The following is a 23,801-nucleotide window of genomic DNA, read 5'->3' on the forward strand; positions in this document are numbered from 1 at the left end:
CCAAAATCATCAGCTAATTCTGAACTCATAGAACTCAAGATCCAACTTACTACCATAAAATCTGCACGTTTCCATTTTTGATAATCCTTGCTCATCACATCAGGTTTCACAATTTCACCATTAATAAAACCTTCTTTATTTTTGGCAATCAATCCTCGTTTAACATTTCTACTCCATCTAACGAAATTAGTTCCAGAAAACATAGTAGTAACAAGTGATGCAGTAGGATTATCTGATGTTGCAATGAAATAAGGATCAGATATACCTCCATTATTTGATTGCTGATTTTTGCTCAAAATACCTCCATTAGTTGCAGATTCTTCAGACATTTTCAAGAATTATGGAAATAACACAATAAGATGTGTCCAATTGTAAGAAATTTCGCAAAGAATGCAAGAAATTTCACAATTACTTCTCAACTCGTAAGATTAAAAAAAATCTTACTAACAGAATCAAGAAACTAGAATTTTTCAATCTCAAAAAGAGATTCCAGCTCTGATACCATATAGATTTTCAGAAAGGAATTAAGAGAAAAACAGAAATAAGAGAGAGACAATGTTTAGAGAGAAGGACAAGCAATATACATTTCTCAGATTATGATCTTACAAACTGAAATGAAGCTGAACGTTCAGCTTATATAGTGAAAGAGAAACAAGTTTTTATAACAAACTTAACAACTTGTAACTAACTTATAATTAAAATAATATTATAAACACCTATACTCCTATACTATGCTACCTCTATAGCTTTTGCTCACTATTTTGCATGAATTTTAATACTGAACTAGTATTTTGATTTGGACGATACCCTGGCTCAATTAGCTTTAGCACTTCATAAATTCATAATTGACTTGATTTGTTTTCATAATTTTCTGTCTAATGCAAAATTGAAAAATGGACACCATGGTATGATAAGTTGTTTCAAAAAAAAAAAAAAAAAAAAAAACTCTAAGAAAGTGGGGATAAAAATTCAATTACGATGGAAGTGAGGTAAGAAATTGATGTATATCTTGATAAAAATGTTAAGAGATTAAAAAATTTGTCTATGTCTTCATAGTCACATATAATTATAAGATTTTGTTATGTTTTACTTTAAAACATTGAATATTGAAATTGTAGTAGATTGGTGGTTGAACTCTCATATTTCATTTCAAAGGTCATGTATTCGATTTGCTCACCATTTTTGCACGAATTTTAATAGGGAACAAAAGAAAAAGAATACTATCACTATTTAGTAAAGAACAATTTGTTGCTTTCCGCCAACTAATCTGTACAATTTGAGTGAATCCTGGGAAAACTTAAGATGGTTCATGTATCTGTACCTATGAATAATCAAACCATTTACAAAGATCTAAACAAGTAGCCATCAAACTCAATGCTGTTGTGTTTGTTGAGAAAATTCACCTAACTGGTTCCTAAGTGTGGCAACTCGCTTTTGCAGATCTAAATTTGACATTCGTTCGATCTCCAATACGCGTTCAAGCTGATACATATATATATATACATCATAAAAAGAGCCAATTAGTCTATGTAACTGAACTGTTGAGTGGACAGAAGGTCTGGATATTACCTTTGCTGCTCGTGCACTCCATTCACCTAGGATAGCCCTCAAACGCTCGTTTTCTTCAACATACTGTTGCAGAAGATTATAAATGTATCAACGAAGTAAGAACTGGAAAAGCGACAACGCAGACCAGATACTGAGGTAAACCTTAAACCCCAGGGAAACTTAACTCCACAAACGACAGCATAGGTAAAATTAAAAAATCAGAACAAAGAACATAAGTATAGCTTCGCCTTTAGGGAACTGATTTATGCTTGCGAAAATGACCCAGATTTCGACCATCTGACAAGCATCAAAATTAGGGAACTGATTTAACTGCATAAATTTGGAGATGCCTAACAAAGGGTTGTATTGATTGCGTAACAAGACTCTTCTACAAGATTTTAGAGGACAAATAAGATGAACAAGATTTAGTAGACAAACAAAATAACGCAAAATTTGGGGAAAAGATGGTTTTATAACTAGTTATGATAACAAAGGTGATGCACAAGACTGCTCAAATTATCGGGGGGATAAAGCTTAAGATTCATACATGAAATTCTGGGAGGGGGTACCTCTAAAAAGGCTCCAAGGTTAAAAAAATATGTTAATTACATCGGTCAGTTAGTTGGACATTTAGGATCAATCATATTAAAAAGATGGGTGTAGCAGATTTCTTAATGTACAATAATTACTTGAAGAAAGGTGGGAGTTCAGAAATCAAGGATCCAAGGGAGAACCAGCTACATTGGTCTGGTCATATGCGACATCCACCAGAAAACGTATCGGTAAGGAAAATAAAGAGTTCAAATTATGGGGTATGTAGTAGAAGCTGAGGGAGGCCAAAGATAACTAAAACGGAGGGAGTAAAAAAGATATGGAGAAAAAGATGAGTTTGAGGCATATAGCACTAGATAGTAGATAGAATTGAATGACAGAAGAGGATATTTTTAGACAAGCACTGGAGATAATTTTTTGGTTCATGGAGCCAATCACATCTGTTAGGATCAAGGCTTTGACATTGCTGTATTGCTGCGACCAGAGGTTGCATGTTTATTGAAGTCCATAGTACTATTAGTTCAACAATCATGCCTGACAATGGGAACCGCAAGAAAACTAGTGCACATAAACAGTGAGAAAATTGATAGGATTAGAAAAGGCAAGCGGGGGAGGGGGGTCTGAACTCAATTATCATGTCCCAGAGCAAGACACCACTAAATAAGAAATGTAATTCTCCGGAAGAAAACAAACTATGAAGTTCCAAATTAAAATTGTTTCTGCCTTTGATAAACATAAAGACCTTCAAAGATAGCTGGATCGGTCATCAGTCTCAACTTCATAAACATCCAACTTGTACACTCAGAAAAAAGAACCTTTTCAGCACAAGAGAACAATATAGGCTTTTGGATGAGCAGGAATTAGTTGAACTCCTTGTTCAACATAGTCAAAATTATTGATCACTAATAATGAGGAAACACAAGGCATCGATCCTAATTTTGGTACATCAAAGAGATTAGGAGTTTAGGACAATATATCTTTTGAAAGTAAGTAGCACCAAGTCAAACTGACCTGATTGTTTGTATTGCGAACACGATGAATTTCAGCATCTTTTTCGGAGATTAGGGATCGAGCAAGTTGTAGTTCAGATTGCAGTTGATCCATCTATAATACAGAGGAAATCAATTAGCTCCAATTACAAACATTTGCAACAATCTAATCAATATAGATCAGCATATTTCAGAAGTTTTGTGCACCGTTTGAAACTGAAAGAAGTGTACAAGGTAGCAACGAGGGTACACATAATTATATCCACTTTCCATGAAGTTCTTCAGTAAAAATTAGCATACAAAAACAATCAGCCAAGCAAGTACCATGTCGAGGGTGTCCTAATGTACCCAAAAAAAAAAACAGCAAGTACCATGTCAATCAGGTTGGGGAGGTTTAAATGTACGAACTTACTCCCAACCAACATATATATCCCAGAGACTTGCGGTGAAAGCATTTATAGAAGGTTTAGTAATAAAGTGATGCTATGTTTGGATATGAGAAATTCATTTGCAATTCTGGAATTGGATCAATTTTGGTGTTTGGATGACAAAGAATTTCAGATCTGAGATTGGCCCAAGTCGAAGAACAATTTAAAAAGCCCACAAAATGGAAATTCGAAATCACATTGTAATCATGTCATTTGAATTATTAACACCATACTGGTTTCTTCATATAAGCGATCCTCTCTATCCACCATCTTTCCCCCACAATCAGATGCTGTCATTCCTCACCTCGTCATAGGAAGTCACGAAGGCAGATGTTAGTCACCAAAGAGACTGATATACTTGCTGGAAACATCATTCTTGCCCACTCAGAGACAACGTTAAATATCATATCTCCATTGTCGACGTTAATCAATCAGCGCCGACAATAGTTCGACTTGCTTATAGAACTAATTTTAGTGATAAAGACTTTTACATTTTTTTCTATCTATTGCTGTTGATAATTCTTCTGCTGCATTCAAAGAAGAGTTATTTTTAAAAAATATATTCCTAAAAAGATATTTCCATATTTCTGAATTGATATTTTTTTTGTAACATCTTTCAAATCAAATTTGCATTTTCATTTGGCTTATATTTCAGATCTCCAAGATTTTAATGGCACGAAAGACTAGAATTCCAATTGCTATTTACGGTCAAGTTGCTTGATAGATGATTTGTCTCACCTTTGCCGTTTGCTTTTCTGCATCATTAGGTGATCAAATTGTAATCAATTCTAATCCTCAAGAAGTCATCTTGTCAGATTGTTATTGAACTTGGCTGTGTTTTTTTTATACTAATCGATCATCTGTTTATTTTGTAAATGATTATGTTGTACATTTAACTTGTTTATTTTGTTGGATTAAGCACTTTAAAATGTCCAATTTGGAATTGGAATCCCAAGGTTTTTCCAGAACATATTGAATTTGAAAAAGTAGATTAAAAATTCCATTTTCCCAAACATATTATTTGTAATTTCACTTTCCATAATAGAAAACCGGAATTTGAGATGAAATTGGAGTTCCCAAATGTGACCTGAAGTAATGTAAGCATCCTCTAAAAATTTTCCTCTACGCCATTTCTAATTAGACTGACCGTATGTAAGTCTGAGAAAAATTTTGAAACAGAAGCTCCTCCTGATGTGTCTTTCCTTGCCAATGAGATTTCTCTAGCAGGAAGTGTCAAACTTTAACTAGACTATAGCTTCCAGAAATGCAAGTAGCAAAACCTCAAGTAGTACATTAGTACATTTATATATAAAGAACTATACAGGAAAAAGGAAGAGCTGCACATTCTACTGGGATACAAAACCAAGGATCAACAGTTTGATCTACGCAAGCATGAAGTTTTTCTTACTCCCTACCGCTAAAAAGGCGTTCCGTAACTTTCATTGTTGTTAATATTACTAAGAAACTGGCATAATAATATTAAGAAACAGGCCACTAAAGGTCATTACCTCAGCAGAAAGTGTTCGAAGTTCTTGGTCACGAGCTGCCAAAAGATGGGCTAGGTCAACCTGCAGGAGTAAGCAATATGATTGGATTGGAGTAGACAATTTATTCTTAGTTCTCTTAGCAGTTGATGTAATGATGTTCGATAAGCTAAAGAACCAGCACCATAAACAGCTATGCACAAGTTTTTATCTGTTGCACGGACAGTCATAAGTTGGTCAGCCATGTTGCCACTTCAATTGTAAAATACAATGCATATTTCTATTATCAGTACCCTTAAAACATAATTTTCTCTTTAAGCTGTTTTGGACGTATGTCTAGGATTAGTCCACTTTGGCACCAACTATATAGTTTCTCCCATTTAAAGAAAATTGGAAACAGAACATGAAAAATGAAGGGAAACAATAATAAATGAATGATTGAAAAAAAGACAATAATAAGATTATTCCTTATCTGAACATAGATGATTCTAACTTCAGCAATAAAACTAAGTCTGCACTGTATGACTCAGACCTACAGCACATGCCACATGATGTGTTTTTTTTTCTTTTCATATTGACATAATGCTACAGGCTGGCCGCTGGAGACCTTGTTTGCTGCATTTATATGCATGGCAGAGGCCATAAGATTAATCCTCTCGTTGAAGGATTTTCCCACATAATTCTTCATGTTCTTTCTCTTGTTTAATTTATATCTTAAATTTGCTTAATGATATAGCTTAATTATCTAAGTGGGTCAATACTCCTAACAATATCAAGTTGGACTTTTACAGGTCATTGGAGGAGCTCCCATCTCCCACACCTGAGGTTTAGAAAATCAAAATCTCTCAGTCTCACCATGTATACTCCCTCTTGTCCTTGTAAATTCTTCACCATATCTAGAGGGATAGAGCAAGTAACATTCACGCAAAGTAACTATTAAAAGATCAACCCCTATATTAACTTTAGTAAGGCTCAGGAAACTCAAAGAGGAAACAACATAAAGGGTCTAATTTAGATCTAAATATGAATGTCACAAAAAGTCCTTCACATCGATTCTCATCCACCCTAATATCATGGTTGTGGGGTAGGGTGCGTGAAAGATTATTCTCTTGGCCTTGAGCTCTGTCAACAGTCATTTGGCTGAGTTTCCTGTGAGATTGAATTCCCCTACCTTTCTCATACTCCATGGAGACTCCTGGGTCCTGTAGCCCACTGATCGCCAAAACAAAACGAGCTTTTCTTTTCCCTACAACTACGGAGAAATTAGGGAAAATTCTGTACTAAATCACTCAAGATCAGTCCCATGTTCACTTCTGAGGGGGAAGTCCTGCACTAGAGTCCTACAAAAGGAATATGTTTATGGCTTCCTGAAGGTCCTGTGAACCAAATCCTTAAGCTCACAGGATATTTTTCATAGAAATTTGAGATTGTTCACATTTAGCCAACCCAATCCATGAAGCTTCCACCTAAAAAAGGTCAAAGGAAAATGTATACTCCTTCAACCATAAACTGCAGAGAAATTATTCTTTAATAACCTTTAAAACAGCATTCCAATAGCCCCAGGATCATGTTTACATTCCACAACTCCAAAAAAAGCATCTGAGTATACTTTCTGCAGTATAGCCATAATTGTAAGCCTTTTGAGCTGGCATAACACTATAACAGTAGTAGCTCTTCCTATTGTAATGTCAACACTTGTTAAGTTTTTATAGAAATTCCCATTTGTCTTTACTAACACAGCTCAAGGTCATAATGATAAGAGAAGCAGATTATCTAAATTCAGATACTGAATCAAGAGATATAACCATAGTCACTAGGTTCACTAGCTTGTGATCATTAAAGAAAAAGAAGCAGACTGCGGACATTTAGTTAGCTAAAGAAACCACATGTTTAGACACTCCAATCCCATTTAGGGATAAGTTTACCAGTGAATTGCTATATTTCTGCAAATAATCCATTAACCAGAGAGTGGTAAACCCAACAGATTTGGTCTAGACTTCTCCAAAGTTATCATAAATTGCGATAATTATTCAACATCTTTTTTCATGATAAAGGACTTTGCAGTCTGGAGTCTGGAGTTAGAAAATTGAAGCATAAGGAGAACTTACTGCTGTTACAGCATTTACCAGCAGAATATTTAATAATTGCAATGGTTCTATGATTTTATAGTTGTATATCCTCTGAAGAGATGAGGATGGTATCTTGAGATGCTGAAGTGTTGCAACATATAGATCAACATTACCTGAGAAGTACTCTCATCACTAGATCTTTCATATTTGCTCAGACATTCTTGCAGCCGCAGAATCTACAAAACATTATAAATTTTTCAGAATGCTTTACACAAAGAATGTATGAGTTCTGGCATACATTTTATTGTTAACTTTATATGTTGGGTAAACAAAAGTTCGCAAGTGAGGGAGAAGAGGTGGGAGGATCGGCATAATAACATCTGAACTTGCATATCGAAAGAAAACCTCCATCCATGAGGTCGAGGGTAGATAACACCAAGCTCTATTTGCTTGAGCTCCCCTTAAGCCAGGATGAAACAGTGTAGTAGTAAGAGGATGTGTCAACAATTGAGGCTGAGAATTAAATATGCATATACATTTACCTCCTCGCATAGAAAATGAATGTTTTCTCGCTGATACTGCAGCAATGCCATTTGCTGATCAGAAAGCCTGCCATCATGATACCTGTTCCACCAAATAGAGATCAACGTCACTCTTTCTATTCTCTCGTATAGAGCATCTATCACTTTTAGGTCATCTTTGTCCAACCTCAAACCTTCTAGAGAACTTGATGATTGAAGTGGAGAGTACAATGACTTCAACACATCTGGCTGAGAAGTCAACGAATTGTATTGGTGAACATAACCTAGAAACATGTAAGAGTTATCAGTGTCGCAGTATCCGTTCCATGCATAAACATCTCAGAAAGAATATTATCTTGTTTGCACGAGCACCAAGCTAATCTTATCATGGCATCATGTCCAAACAAATCCTTAAGAGCTCACTTCAAGTTATCACATGAATTCATCATCCAAAGAAACTTCCTTTATCATTTCTTATATGAGTTTAGATTGTTCCCTCCTATGTTACTCCAACTATTCTGATTTCCTCACGCACTCGTGTTGTTACGACACAACACTTGAATACTTTCATTTTCAAACCAAAAACTTGACAGTTTTTCTACGGAATGGTCGAGCCCGGACACCGAATCTGACTGGACACTTTAATTACTCAAGATCTCGTACAATAATAAAAACTACTCCTTGTCACTGAATGACAATTCTAGCAGTTATGAAGTATGTTAGGGAGTGTAAGTTACATTTAGAATTTCACAAACAGTAAGTTATGAAGCTTATCGTACAGGGGACCAACCCAAAAAGCAGAGTTCAGTCTGTCTGGCCAATTATTTAAGTAGGCTTGAAGAATTATTTTTAAAAAGGTTTAACAAAGAAGACGTGTTGCCTTGGCTTATCAAGATAAGCGGATAGTTACAGCAGCAAATAAATTTCTAAGTCAGCTGGGGGCTGGCCCAGCCCATTTGAATTATATCAACACAAGAGAAAAGGTAGAGACTAGGGTGCTCTATATGACTGTGTATCACAAAGTATTATATGCAGCCAGTCTGCATATAAGATTAGCTATTAGATTTTGAGGTTACTAGTTGATCTACTAGGGGTTACTAATAATTGTTGAGTTACTTGTAGTTATTAGGGTTACTTGTCTATATAGTAGGAGTTACTTTGTAATTGTGGGGGTTACTTATGTCCCCTGCTGGTTACTTGTCATAGAAATTATTAGGGCTACTTCTGACTATACTAGGGGTTACTTATTAATATATTAGGGATACTTACATGAGTTGAAGGGCTTACTTATATCTTAATATAGTTAGTTTGTCTTTCATGCACGCGGCCACATGGTTACTAATCATGCGAATAGAAGACTTGTTGTATAAGAATAGTGTGTAATACGAAAGCTTGCAATTTAAAATAAATCCAATGAGAATGAATCAATAAAGTGAAAACTAAAAAGTTGAAGTGTAAGTGATGGTGTGGTATTTTCTCCTTCAAAGATCACTTTCAGTTTTAAACTTCAATCTTTGATAGCTTACCTCTAAACACATTAAACTTCATGTTAATTACAACTTCAATTAAATTATTACTAACATCATACTTGTTATGATTAATAAAAATTGACAACTAAAATATGGTTTAATGAGTATGTAATTGCATATAAAATAGAAGCCAATACTTCTGATTATTCCTCCCAAACCCACTAAAGTCCCCCCTAAAACCAGGTCTTTAAGCTAAAATCCCCGAATAGTACAAATATATGCATATGTAAAAAATTACATAACATTGATGATAGATTTTTTTGTCAATATAATTATTTTGATTCGGACTCCTTTTATCTTTCAGTAATAAATGCCCAATTGGAATAAACCCTTACCCACAAATTGTTTCTACTTAATAATGGCTTTTTAACAATTTGATTTTCTCGTATCACCTTCTTCTATAAATTAAACTAGAACACCGAGCATTGGTCGGGTTACCTAGTTAGTATAATCTAATAGTACTTGTCAGAGGGGAAGGATATTTTCACTATATGAATTTTTGTTCTATTTTGAACTATTGGTTAATAGTAGTAGTAATTGTAGTCAGAAGGCGGTATTGTGAAAGGTTGGTAATGGTTCAGTGAAGCATAAAAATATGTTTACTTCAAGTTAGCAGAAACAAGATTGGTTGAATTTAGTTCAGTTTAACACAGGTAAGTTGACAAAAAAAACACACCCTTTAATCTAAGAGATGTCAAAAAAAAAAAGTGAACTTACCAATGTAGGCAGACATAAAAGAACCAGCAATAACTACTTCAATTAGCATTACTATCCTGCAGAAATGACACACAAAACAAGTAGCCCAAAGAGATAAGTTAATTACATACTACTGCTCAATAAATAAAAAGTTACATACATGGGTAATTGCGGAAGACTATACTATCAGTGGTTGATATAATATCAATTCTCTCCACAAATTAATTAACAAAATTAAGAGAAGAGCCACATTCCAGAATTACCTATTAACATCTTGACAGATTACTTTTCCCATTCCTCCACACTATAAATTAGCACATTTCACCATGACGCACTCAGAAATTTGATCAAGGAAAACGTGCTGCTATCACTCTGACCGGCCAGCTATACTATAGTAATACTATAACTCGTAAGCAACTAAGCATTACACTGGTCTGTCATACTGTAAATTGTTACTGAGGATGAAAATAACAAGAAAGAAAAAAGATGACAAGAAAAGGAACCAACAAGCTAAAACTACCAATTTCTCAAATATATGCTCCACGGATCACAACTGGCGACAAGTCACTACCCTTCTCTTAAAGGGGGCGTTTTAGAAATCACTAGTATATGCAAGGATCAAAGCCCAAAAAAGCACATGAAGTTGAACAAAAGAAAGCATACCTAAGTGTTGCAGACGAAGACAAAAAACTGATTTTGGGTTCCCAGGCCACTAAAAGCAGCATGCCAGCAGTGCCTGCGAAAATGTTTAAAAAGAACATTGGTTGAATCTCTTGCAAGCAAATGAAATAAGAATATAAGACACCACCAGACAAAGAATATAAGGATTAAGGTACATGCTTATCATTTATGCCCCAGTAAAATGGCTGGATATCCACGCTTATGCCCCAGTAAAATGGCTGGATATCCACGCATCAGCTTGAAAGAAGAAAAAAAAAATTCTAAAGGAGGTACTCTGTTGGAAAACCACTTTTACATGAGTTCCATCTTTCCTTTTGCAAACTATAAACTATACAATGTGTTACTAAGGTATTTGCTTATCGTTTTTGCCCCCAGTAAACTGGCATTTGCAAATCGACTGGATATCCGTACATCAGCTTACTAGAAGAAAAAAGAATTCCAATAGGAGGTACTCTGTTGGAAGACCGCTTTTTATGTGAGTTCCATCTTTCCTTTTGCAAACTACAACCTATACAATGTGTTAACCAACCCCCCTCCCCTTACAAAAAAAAGGGAATGGACCTATTATATTTTCCATCCACCACAGTTAAACAGGATAAGTATTTTATCCCATTTCTTAACCTTATTTTAGAAAACAAATTAGTAAAACTTCGTGTTTTATATTTTAGAAGTTTTTCTAGAGCGTTAACGATGAGGTTCAGGTCACATCAACTCATAATCAACAAAAATCATACCACCCAAAAGGTCAAACTGTTTCTGTTTCGATAAGATAAGCACTCAAATATGACAACTTCAGGCATGAAGTTAATGGTGAAAAGATCTTAAGCTTACTTTACTAATCGTTTATTCTTTTCGTTTTCTTCGTTGTGTCATGAAGGAGGGAAATGGAGTTAGGATCAACAACATTAATTAGAACAAGGCCATTCCATTATGCAGAGGCCCTTCTGTAGCAGACTTGGAGATTCTCATCATTCATGCTATCATTATCCACACAATGGGGGGCATGAATGGGGGATTATCAGTCTTGGTTTCATTCATAAAGCAGTACAACATGATGTTAATATGAGTTAGCAACTAGGACGGTTACAAGTAAAAGCAAAAATCCTGATGTAATGTAAAGAAATATAAAAATATCCAGCAAATTCGGATTGTGATCAAAGACTGCATGTCAACGGAAGGGAAAGAATACAGAAAAGATATAATTAACATATGCTTCAGGAAAACAATGACATACATAAACACATACCATATGAAATTGTGGCAAACGGTAGGCGAACAATATGCTTCAACCTTTGGCTAAGCATATAGTAACCCTAAAAAACACGTAAATGGAATTAGAACCCAATTCAAAGCAGTCACAACATAAATTTAGAATAATTTGCATAAGATGCTAAATCATTCGCCAATAAAGAGTACACAGGGAAAGACAATCTCTAGTCCCTACCAAAAGATGCAGATTTCCTGATTCACGCATCAGTACTACTAAAGAATGCAGATTTAAAATTCACAGATTGATTAATCTGGGACAATAAATCTACACAAATCTCTCATAATTTGTTAAAGAACATATTTTTCGTATCACTGCATCCATTTTTTCCGCAGCCATACAATAAACCATATCAGAATCCAATCCCTCTAAGCTCTAACAAGATTTCAACCAACAGGAGAGTAGGGGGAGGATCGATACAATTTCAAAGAGGCTCCTTTAGCCTTCCCCTACAACCAGAAAGAGGTTGTTTCGGTCAAACCCTTGAAAGTGAACTGAACAGCCTACTATTCACAAGTATGAAGTACAAAAATCCATTGAGATTGACATTTAAGTATTTAACTAGTCCACTGCAATCAGCGTTGGAATCTACCTATTAATGACTGGTTCAACTGTAATGGGAAAAGGAAAAGTATTCTTTTGGCAGATAGTAGTCTAAAGCTACAAGGGTCTCGATCCTCAGAAACGCAGACAGTAACATTATAGTAGAGAAGTTGTTGAAGATATTACCTGCAGTCGTATCTTCTGTACTTGGTACACTAGATATTGTTGAAAGATCCCTGCATGTATAATAAAAGGTGTTGTTAAAGCAATTGCTTCAATCCATCACCGTATAGCTCAAATTAAGAGCAAAAACATATAAATTGTAAACACTAACCGAAGCTTATTTATTACTTTACAGATAGATAGGTTATCTTTTATCAACATATATACTCATATAAGAAAAGATGAATATTAGAAAGACATCAAAGGGGTGTCACCCATAAATAAGAGGGATAAGAACAAAATGCTCATGCTCTCAGGTTATCATCAAATAATTTATCTACATAATAAATAAAAAGCAAGTGCCACTCTGAAGAATTCTTGATTTTAGCTATCATAACCCCGAAAGAAACTGGCTTCAAACCTTGAAATCGACGAGCTCTACACTAAAAAGTCCATCAGTTCATTTCTTTTCAAGTGCACCACCAAAGAAACCATCTTCAGAAACCCAACCTCTCTTCATCCTTGTTTTCTAAGTTACAAGAACATCTTTCACACAACAAGATCGCACCAGCTCATCCAAGGCAACTGCTAGAAAGAAAGAGCCTCAGCACAAAAGAATATAAGATGTTTAAAATACTCATCTCCTTATGACACAAACTACAAGGTACAACCGCTTGCAAGGGAAAAAAATCCTTCTCTTCAAGAGCAACCACAGTTGGGAGTTGGGACCTCCTCTTTCTGCCCACAATGATCCAAACCCATTTTCATCAGATCTTTTCATAAAAGATTTATCCCCTTTTTAGTCAATAGGAGATAGAAACCACATATACTTCCATTTGGATTCATCCCTGTGCCCAGAAAAATGCTTAGGAGGAGCTTTCATCTTCCCAATATCATCAATATAAATTTGTTTTAAGAAAATTATGAAACTCTAAACAGGGAAAGGGGTCACTCTTATCACACTCAAGGCAATCTTGTCATTCTCCTCAATATAGATCTCCTGAACAGAAAGGAATTCAAAAACATTAAGCTGGTTCTTCCTCCCAATCATTAAGCAAAATTCCAAAGCTTCTGATCACCCTTCCAGCTTAACACTTTGTCAACAGTAGTCTTGTTAAGTATGCAAATTCTGAACAAATCCATTTGTTTATTTCTGTACAAGAGCATCACCCTCGCCTCTCAAGACTAGCTTACCAAAGTCCTATAGCTTTCATCAGATTAGCTACTTCAAGACTTTGGTAAGCTTCTGATGCATCAAGATGAACTTACATCTTCCGTAGCATTTATGATAAAAAATGATGAACAACTTTTATGAACCCTAAAACATTGATCATAGCTATCATTTCATATAACAAAAATATATATATATATATATTTGAACAAAATGTTCCTTCAATAATCTACTCAGCTTTTCAAGATTGCTTTCTCTTAAATTCTTGATCATGACTTTGTCTAAAAGAATAGGAGGCTAGCATAGACTAAAACTAGAAGGAAAACGCCCCTCAGGATAGCTAATGAGGTCTAATATAAGAAACAGAGTTAAGAAAGTGCTAAACATTCACTAAACTAATGTCACACATCCGGATATGAAATTCAATTAAAAAGATAGAAGAATTTCTCAGCATCAAGCTGACAACATCCTCATTTTGCCAAGGGTTTAAAATAAAAAAAACCTTTAATAGATAATCATCCCAGATAACTTCGGAAACTACAATGCATTATTCTAAAACTCGGCTGCGGTTGAGATTGCAGTAATGGCCGTGGAACCACTTTTGCTGGCAATCCAGATGGTTTGCGGTTGTTGCAGCCTAATAACTTGGTCGCACTAAGCTCAAAAACCTTTACAATGTGGTAGCAATGTGGCGACACGGCCGTTATTCAATATCATGCTACAATGTGCAGATCATCAAGGTCAATGAGAAAAGAATAGAAAGAAATGCCTTATTTTTGGCTCTTTCAAGATCTTTTAAAAAAAGTGATTAATTAGCGGTTAAGGAAAGGGAAATGGCATCAAGAGCCTTGATCGCTTTTTGCTTGTTTGTTTGTAAACTTTCTTATTCCCTTCCACCCCTTTGCCTTAATTAGTTCCCCCCCCCCCAAAAAAAACCCTCTACACTCATCCCCCGGGTGGGTTTTAGATTCTCCCAAATTCCCACTCACACTGTCAACACCATCCTCACCATCATGCCCAAGCCATGCCACCAGAATTTCTGGCCATCCTCTGTGAACACCCACTCTAAGTAGAACCTCATATCACCAATCCTATCATTATCAAGCCCCATCTCTCCCTGAGCCCAAACAATCCATGACCACCACCTCACACCTAAAACTGCCTCATCTTTTATAACTTCTGCCCAACTATTACAACTTCCCAACACCACTCACGCCCCTGCCCTCCACGACTTCACCCTTCTGGTCTTCTCTACCACAATCAACACCACCCGACTCCAAGAGAGAGAGAGAGAGAAACAGTAAATCTAAATTCTTAATTACCTAGAGCAACACCAACAAAAAACTGATTTATTGAGCTACCATAATATCCAACCACCAAAGAATCACAAAAAAGACAAGATTCTACCTCTGTTGTAAAAAATAAACTATGCATATACCTTATCTAGATGTCCCTTAGATAACTATACGTTTCTTTATTTCTATAAAATATATCTACTTTTTGTCTCAAGTTGGGTACCACACCCACCCATTATTTTCTCCCTTTCACTCTCCATAATCTCCATGCAAAACTTCAGGTATATATTTATATAGGCACAGGAGGTACACAATCAATGGGAAAAAAACCAAATTCCAAAAGAGTTAAACTCAATTTCCGAAAAGAAGAAGGCTAAGTTGTTGTGCAGTTGAATACAAGATGTTACACTTCACAGAATAATACCCAACCTTCTTTTGGAGATTCTACTTAATTTTGGGGGCTAGGTAAGCACTTTCTTCATTTCTCAAGATGTTAATATTTGTCAATCTAGCAATTTCATAGCATTCTGCTTCACTGCTTGCCATCTGGTACAGTTTCATCATTCATGTCAATGAACACCCGAGTCATAGAAAAACTAGCTATCACTCTTTATAAAGTCCATATATATTGTTGCTCTCCATGAATCTCATAGCTATGTTGCTCCGACACAGATTGAGTGTCTACTTGGATACGGGTGTCCAAGTGTCCGACTCGGCTATTTTGTAGAAAAAAGACAAGTTTTTAGTTTAAAATGAAGTATCCAAGTGAAGTGTCGTGTCGGACACGACACCCGGTTTTTGAGGTAAATGAAGGTGTCGGAGTAACATAGTTTCATAGTATTCTTCTTTAAGCACATTAGGTTTCTTCAACAAGAACTGCAAAAGCAGAAGCGCCAGACTCCTGATACTCTTGATGGGGAACCTGACACTATCTGCCTCTTTAGTAAGCGCTCAACTGTAAAGCAAAATTAACGCTAGTACTTCGTAGCATATCATTTGGTTTGAGTAAAGGTCCTATACGCTATAGATCAAATACAGAAATTTGTCAATTGCTAACACTTCTACAGCATTAGGATTTAGGAGAATTTAAGAGAATTGACCTCTTATGCTTCTTTTCCCATTCTAATTCGCAACTTGCACCGAAAATTGCTCTTTACCCTAAATCCATGTATAAAGGTTAAATTTCATATACCAGCTAATCAGTTTCCAGTCACCAACATCCTTAGGAGAAGTTTGATTAACAGATTTTGCATTGTTAAAGTTTTTCCATTACACCTTTTCTTCCATTAGGACTTAGGAGAGCTCCAAGCCACTTTGTCCTGAAGAGTTGCATGAGTGATATCAGTTTCTAATTATAAAACTCTTGTCAATTGCCCAGCAAAAGCCCCTATCTTTGCCACAAAAACCTCCCATTTTCCTTAGTTACCAAACTAGTCAATAGAGTGGACCTAAACTAATTTAATTGGCAAAAAATTACACTGTCATCAACAGAGAACTAAATAGAGATAGCCAGTCACTTCATATTGTCTTTCCCAATGGCCCAATGCAATAGCCTTCTATTGCAAGAGCCTTGTAACAATTCCGAACAGCAAAGCGCTCTAATCTGCAATCTAAGAGGAATTTAAAGCATATAGGCATATAGCTGCACTATAAGGTTTCCATCTAAAGAATGAATTAAAGAAACTAATTGACTATGTTCTCGCGTACACTCAGCCAACATGTACTTCAAGGAAAATCAGAGAATGTCACAAAAGATCATATAGTAAATCCACAGAACAGTAAGCAGTATGCTATCAGCCTAAAGCACCTGTTAGATGAACCAATTCAATAATCAATTAATGAAAAACATGACATATATGGCCCTATAAGAGAGATATCAAAGTAAATGAACCTGTGATCAATAAGAGAATAACATTGCAGCTGCAAAGAAGTGGTGAGATCCAGGCCTCGAGAGGTTCAAAAATCCATGGGGCCCCTATTCCTACAATGGCATAACCTGCCTAAACAAAAGGAATATAAGATTAGAATGGACATAGTATCTACCTAATAAGAAACACAAATTCTAGAATTTGAGCTTTTCCTAATTTCCCTGATTCTGAACTTAGTTTCATACTCCAAATCTTCTTTGCATGTATTAGAAAGAGCCAACAGTTACTCAGGTTCTACGGAATTCTTTATTCACATTATCAGTCTCTTCTTATTCTACAAATTTCTGACCAATATAACTTGTGATACATTCAAAAATTATCTCAATGAGCAGCTGAAAACCAGAGGCATGCTGAAATTCTTTAGAATAGATTTCACATAATATAGTATATAAATTAAGAAGAAATATGGGTCTGAATTTAGTTAAAATTTCCTATAAAATCAAGTATTTAGGTTTAATGTTATTTCACACAAACTAAACTGAAAAGTCGGTGTAGTATATGTCTACGTTGGCATGATAGAAGTCCAAAATTCACATAAAAGAGAAATCACTTGCCAATAAGAAACAATAGAATATACTCCCGTAAATCCTGGTAGGCTTCCGATGTGCAGCTAATGGAGCATCATTCAATATATCCAAAAATCTAACAAGAAACAGATCAATGTCAGAGTAAGGATAACACAAATTACAGAAGGGGTCAGATCTCTCCAGCAAAAAAGAAATTACATGTGTAGCCATAAAGTCAATAATCTTCTGATCAAATGATGGTATGAGGATAACAGATGTGAGCATCATCAAACAAACACACAAGACAACCTCAAATGAAATGTTTCTATAAATATGGAGCAATTATAGCCAATAAATAATCCCCATTAAAAAAACCTCAAAGGGACATGATGGAGTAGTGGCAATTAATTTCTTTAATATTAAATTGACAAAGATCCACCACAAGCATAAACATATATGTAGGCCAATTACTGAACAGTGAATGATACAAGAACATTGCTCAACCCATGTATAACTCTTTATACAGCAAGTAATGATTTTAAAAGTCTAATTAACTAACTGCTGACAATGTGGCAATTGATTGACAGGACAGGACCTATGGAACAACAACGAAGTGTGGAGTACTTCAATATAGAAGGCCTCAATCAAACTAGACCTTGCAGATCACAGACTCACAAGCAATGAGAAAGCCAAGCAAGCAGGTATCGATCTAGCCAAGGCATCATTGGTTGCATGAAATCCCAATTCAAAGACATGAATAATGGCGAGGATTTTTCCCCAATGAGGTCATCAAGCATCACACATGTCCCCTAATCAAGGACTACATGAATTGCATCAAACTCACATTGATCTAACCGATGTTATAGAACCATGAATTAATAGGCAAATGCTTAATATTTAAAAAATAATACATAAAAGCTAGTAAAGATCACGCTATTGCTGCTCCTCAACAAATTAATGAAAAACATAATGTATTTTCACTTGCCAACAGAAGACAACAAAAATATTCCATAATGGGGTTCTTTTCCAGTTCTCCAAATGAAAGTTTTTCAAGCATGAAATCTATTGTGCATCTCATATTTTTGTGCCAGAACATCCTACTCCCTGCTTACCTGATGCTCTACCACAATATACAGGAAATTCTCCATGTTTTCCATGTTTTTTGTGACAAACACATTATTTTGAAAATTGGAAAAAGAACATGATCTCCTAGTTTTTCATTTCCTTGTGGAGGAATTCTTCCTCTAGATTTTTGTTCATACCTAACAATTACATCTTGTCACCTTCACCATATGACGATTAAACAATTAATGCATGCCATATTGCCATCACATTGCATTAGCATTATGCTCCTTTCATGAAAGCTTCCATCTCAGACAAAATTATAAAAGGGTCATATACGTAAGTATAACTTCGCCTCTGCAATTGGCGACAACTCTGTTTGGTTACACCCTTACTCAAAAAACAAAATTCCTTCACTATTTAATTCAAAGGCTAAAAGTTTCCCCGTGATTGACTCTTTAGCTCCTTCGAAACGGCCGAAGTTCTATGTTCAAAGCTTTCTTAACTTACAAAAATTGCTAGCCCTCGACTTAGAAGTTCTATGCTCAAAAACATAATCTCACTTCACCGCAACCCAACTTTCAATCTTCCTAACAACTTAATCAACAACTACCAAAGTTTCATCACCGTAATCCCACTGAAACATTTAATAATTTCTATTTGTATTCATCATTTCATTTTTCAACATCCATGTTGAACAAAGATTCCGTGAACTAAGTAAGCATAAGATTCATCAAAATTGCAAATATTTATAATGATCTTTTTAATGCGATTTATACAGCCAAATTGCACCAAACCGACAGACGTAAAACGATGATTCTGATTTCAATCAATGCAAATTGGACCAAAATTAGGACGCAAAGTTGAAAATTATACCTCAAAATTACCACAACAAAAAAAATACAGAAGTAACAATCACATCGAAATCAATATAATTTAATTGATCAGCAAAGTAGATAAGAGAGAGAAATTTTACAGGTTTTCTTCGGCGGTAGTGGGGGACGAAGAATTCCGAGCGTTTGGCATGATTTAGTGTGGTGGAATTTTGGAATCTGAAACAGTTATTGATGAAGAAACCAAGAGTAAGATGTATTTATGATTTTTATAGTCTGTAAATCCAGCAAATTAACGCACTTTACTCAGGTGATTACCGGTATTTTCACATGTAATGATGTACAACATTGTAGTCTGTAGACGTGTTATTCCCTTGTACAAATTACACCCGACTACCCGAACACCGCTAGTAAAATTACAAGAATATTATGATATGGGACAAGTTGTTCAATATCTAATATGGGAGAATATTTTCTCTAGTAGAGAGGGTGCACATATACATAGAGTAAGGTGTGCACGGATCAAAATGCTGGTTAACAAAGTCTAAACACAACTTTATTAAACTAATCGCGCACGGAAAGAACACCTTATGATCTTCCATGAACACTGAAAAATATAAAACCTATTTTTCGAATTCATTATTTTTATTTTCCCACACAAATTTCTAAAAACATTCTCTATCTTTTTCTCAAATCCTTCAACTTTTCTCTAACTTCTATCTAACTCCTCTCATCAAACTCTTCAAAATCTTCATTTTCTTGCACAATCTCATACATGAAGATGAAACCCAATAAGTTGCAAAGCGAAATCGATAACATAAAGTACTAGATCTAAGGATTTGATAAGAAAAGGGAACTTATTTTACATCTACAACTTTTTCGTTTCCTTTTTAAAAATTGATTTATGATGTTGATGGTGGGTTGTGAAAAAAATGAAATTAATCTTGCAATTGATGTCCGAATGACGGAGGAGAGCCCAATAAACGAAGGGGATGAACTAGTTCGATATCAGCAAATGACGGATAAATTCTGTGTACTTTTTTATATAATGTTCGTTGTATTGTTATAATGTGTTCATTAAATTCATATTGGTTATATGCTCTTTACATTTAGATATATATTTATGGGGTGTTTGTTCAGATATTAGATACACTTGATCATATGTTCATTGTGTGTTTGGCACATAGTAGTTGACATGTATTATGGCATGTCTTCATTGTCATACTAGTATGTGTTCGCTAAAACACATGTTGGTCAAATGTTCGTTGCATTCCAGTCATATGTTAAGTTGAATTCAGTTATATGTTTGTTGCATTTCAGTTATATGTTCATTTGTGTGTTTGTAATATACTCAATGAAATTATATTAATTAATGATGGGTTAATTATCATAAATGTGTCTACACATGTGTGGTATTTTCACTAGTGAAAAAAAGCCCATTTGATGCGATCAAGATCAGACTTACTGATGCAGTTTTGATTCGCATCAGGTAGGCTCACAGCAAATCCAAAATATTTACTGATGCGGTTTTACCTCATCCGTAAATCATATTAACTGATGCGGTTTTACCTAAGAGCCGCATCAGAATGTCTAAATTGATGTCAGAAAAGAAAAGTGCAAACCTGCAAGCTACATGTTTGCACTACTATGTTTCATTTTCACCACATCAGTTTGCTAATCCCAGGCCCCAGCTACCCAACAACCATTTGACAAGAACCGACCAAAAATAATGAAACAAAAATGTTACAACAAAAACAATGTTACAACAACAACAAAATTACAAAAATAAAACTAATGAAAAATGTTACAATATTTATATCATTGCCAAAAATACAAATAAATCTGAAATCGAATTAATAACGCAAATAAATACAAAAACAACCAAAAAAATAAACAAAAATCTAAGAGAAAATACAAAAAAAACGAAAATAAATTATAAATAAAACTAATAACAGAATAAAAACGAAAATAAATTACAAATAAAATTAGTAACAGAATAAAAAAGAAAAAAAATTACAAATAAAATTAATAACATAATAAAAACAAAAATAAATTACAAAAAAAAACTAATAACAGAATAAAAACAAAATTAAACAAAAATAAGTTGAACGAAAATATTAGAAAACGAGAATATAAATGAAAAAAAGAAAAGAAATGAAACGAAAAAACTAGAGAAATTAAACAAAAAAACTAGAGAAATTAAACGAAAAATCACTAGTTTCAGATCTAAATTCGTTTCGCGCTTCTTCCTTTGTGTTTCCTTCGATTTTCTTTATTGGCGCTTCCTTCGATTTTTTTTAATGGCACTTCGTTCTTTGAGTTTCTTTAATGGCGCTTGTGGATTCGATTATTTATGGTTTGATTGTTTAGGGTTCGAGTTTGATATCTAAATTCGATTGTTTAGATAGAAGAGTGTTAGAGTTAGGGTGATGAGGGGTTAGAGTGGTGGCGTGAGAGTGGTGGCGTTTCTGGGTGTATCTAATGAGAGAGAGAGAGAGAGGAGAGTGTTAGGGTTGGAGGAGAGAAGAGTGAGGAGGGGAGTTAGGGTTAGGAGGAGAGAAGAGTGAGGAGGGGAATTACAGTTATATCCATAAAGCGTGCGTAGGCCGAATTGGTTAAAAAGCGTGCGTTTCCAAGCGTGCGTTTATTATCTATACTAATATATTAAAAAGCGTGCGTAAACCAGGAACGGTGCCACGTGGCGCTCTCCCTAGGGAGTTTTAGATCATGTAATAAAAAAAATTAGAAATTGCATAGTATAGGTTTTGATCCCGTGACCTCAAGTTCATGCACTAAAGTTTTAACCACTAGACTAAGTAATATTTAGTGCTATTATATCAAAGTACAATATTAATAAATGAAAATTTTCTTACCCGGGGCATAGCCCGGGCCTAATAACTAGTTTTTCTCTCAAATTCCGCGTTTCCAACCTTTGGCCCAGCACGCACGCTTTTTATGGATAGAAGGGGAGTTAGGGTTAGGAGGAGAGAAGAGTGAGGAGGGGAGTTACGGTTGTATCCATAAAGCGTGCGTGGGCCGAATTGGTTAAAAAGTGTGCGTGCTGGACCAAAGGTTGGAAACGCGGATTTTGAGAGAAAAATAATAAAAATCTGATGCGGTCCTCTAAACCGCATCAGATTTTTAAAAAACCGAATCAATTGTCGTCTCAGCTTCCCTCTCATTTTTAATGTTGATTTTCGGATGCAGTTTTACAAAAACCGCATCTGTTACTAAGTGACAAATAAGGTTTTTTCCACTAGTGTTTTTCAAATGTTATTTGTATAATTATATGATGTTTATTGTAGTATTTACACACATTTTTGGACTAGGTTCATTGTATTATTAACATGTATTCAATAATATCATTTTTATCAGATGCTCATTATATTTGGTCATGTATTCATTATGTGCTAGGAACATGTTTATTGTATTAAAATATGTTCAATATTTGTGTGTTTGAAATATTATGTTCATTATATTATGAACTTGAATAATTTTGTTTTAACTACCGCTCTTTAGTCTTTTCTTTCTTGTATCAATTTAGTTCAACAAGATCATACAATTAAGGAACGTTGCGGTATCTATATTTCATAAATCAAATCAATCAGAAAAGCAGGAAGTTCGGTAGCAAGAATATATTCTTAATGAACTCAATAGTTTCTAGTTAGCAATAAATTAGATGTTCTTTTGTAAGGCTCTGGTGTTCATACGGGGCCAACTATGTTATTTTAGTTACAGTTCTGCCTTTCAATACAAATTGCATCTTGAATGTACCATCTTTTGTAATTACTGCTTTTTTTTTTATATTGATATGATTATTCAACTGGGATATTCATTACAAATAGTATGTTGTTCATTGCGAAATATATCATATTTTTTCATTATAAAGAATAATAACGACCACATAAGGTTCAGCACAATGAACATATAACTAATTTGAAGAACATTATGAATAACTCGAACAAACAAACTAACTATTTAAATCAGCAGTTGGCTGAAGCCTGAATGAACTGAAAACTGAATCAAATGAACAATAGTCAATTTGAAAAAATTCGTGAATATTATGGATACTGAAAAATTTGTAAACATTATGGATTTTGAATCTTGAAAAATTCATAAACATATTGAATTTTATAATATTTCGAAAATGTTCATTCAACAAATACAATTTGTTCATTAGACTACATTTTTTTTATTAGAATCAACTAGATGTTCTTCTGTTTAAAACATTTCAAATTTTGAATATATAATTCATAAATGTTCATTGCGAAATTGAAAATGTTCAATGAATAATAGCGTGTATTCATACTAAAATGTTCAATGAAATAAACTAGACATTCTTTCGTTTGCCGCGCACATCGAGTAAAAAAAGTTGAAAAAAGAGAAATTGAGGTTGGTCCTTCAAAATAGAACCGTTTTGTACCGTGCACACATAGAGGAAGGTGCGACCGTTTGCACCTTCAAATTTGCGCTATATCACCCGAACACACACCCTTGTAAGTTGTAGACTGGTCATTTGAGCTAGATTTGATTTGGG

At 34.8% G+C, this 23,801-nt stretch overlaps 1 protein-coding gene across 2 annotated transcripts; it reads right to left on the minus strand.

Moving 5' to 3' along the window:
* Window positions 1–1,206: 1,206 nt before the first annotated feature.
* LOC104883465 (hypothetical protein) lies at window positions 1,207–19,562 on the minus strand. Of its 2 annotated transcripts, XM_057391063.1 has the most exons (14): window positions 19,408–19,562; window positions 17,414–17,505; window positions 16,827–16,931; window positions 12,494–12,543; window positions 11,744–11,810; window positions 10,480–10,552; window positions 9,838–9,893; window positions 7,779–7,875; window positions 7,613–7,694; window positions 7,244–7,306; window positions 5,026–5,085; window positions 3,112–3,204; window positions 1,570–1,632; window positions 1,207–1,482 (listed from the first exon to the last, which is right to left on the minus strand). In XM_057391063.1, exons 1-14 carry the CDS (start codon window positions 19,455–19,457, stop codon window positions 1,372–1,374), a joined length of 1,062 nt encoding a protein of 353 aa, XP_057247046.1. In that variant the 5' UTR covers window positions 19,458–19,562; the 3' UTR covers window positions 1,207–1,371. The 2 variants fall into 2 exon arrangements, with proteins under 2 accessions (XP_057247046.1, XP_057247047.1); XM_057391064.1 differs by lacking the exon at window positions 19,408–19,562 and having other exon boundaries at window positions 17,418–17,456.
* Window positions 19,563–23,801: the final 4,239 nt, after the last annotated feature.

This window comes from Beta vulgaris, chromosome 8 (genome assembly GCF_026745355.1).
Source record: "Beta vulgaris subsp. vulgaris cultivar EL10 chromosome 8, EL10.2, whole genome shotgun sequence".
NCBI classification, from domain to species: Eukaryota; Viridiplantae; Streptophyta; class Magnoliopsida; order Caryophyllales; family Amaranthaceae; genus Beta; species Beta vulgaris.

Coding starts and splice junctions, on each gene's coding strand:
- LOC104883465 (XM_057391063.1), bottom strand. CDS start 19,457: ATGCCAAACGCTCGGAATTCTTCGTCCCCCACTACCGCCGAAGAAAAC. Junction 9,894..10,479: donor TCTTCGTCTGCAACACTTAG/GTATGCTTTCTT, acceptor TCATTTCTGCAG/GATAGTAATGCTAATTGAAG. Junction 7,307..7,612: donor TTCATTTTCTATGCGAGGAG/GTAAATGTATAT, acceptor AATGTTTTGTAG/ATTCTGCGGCTGCAAGAATG.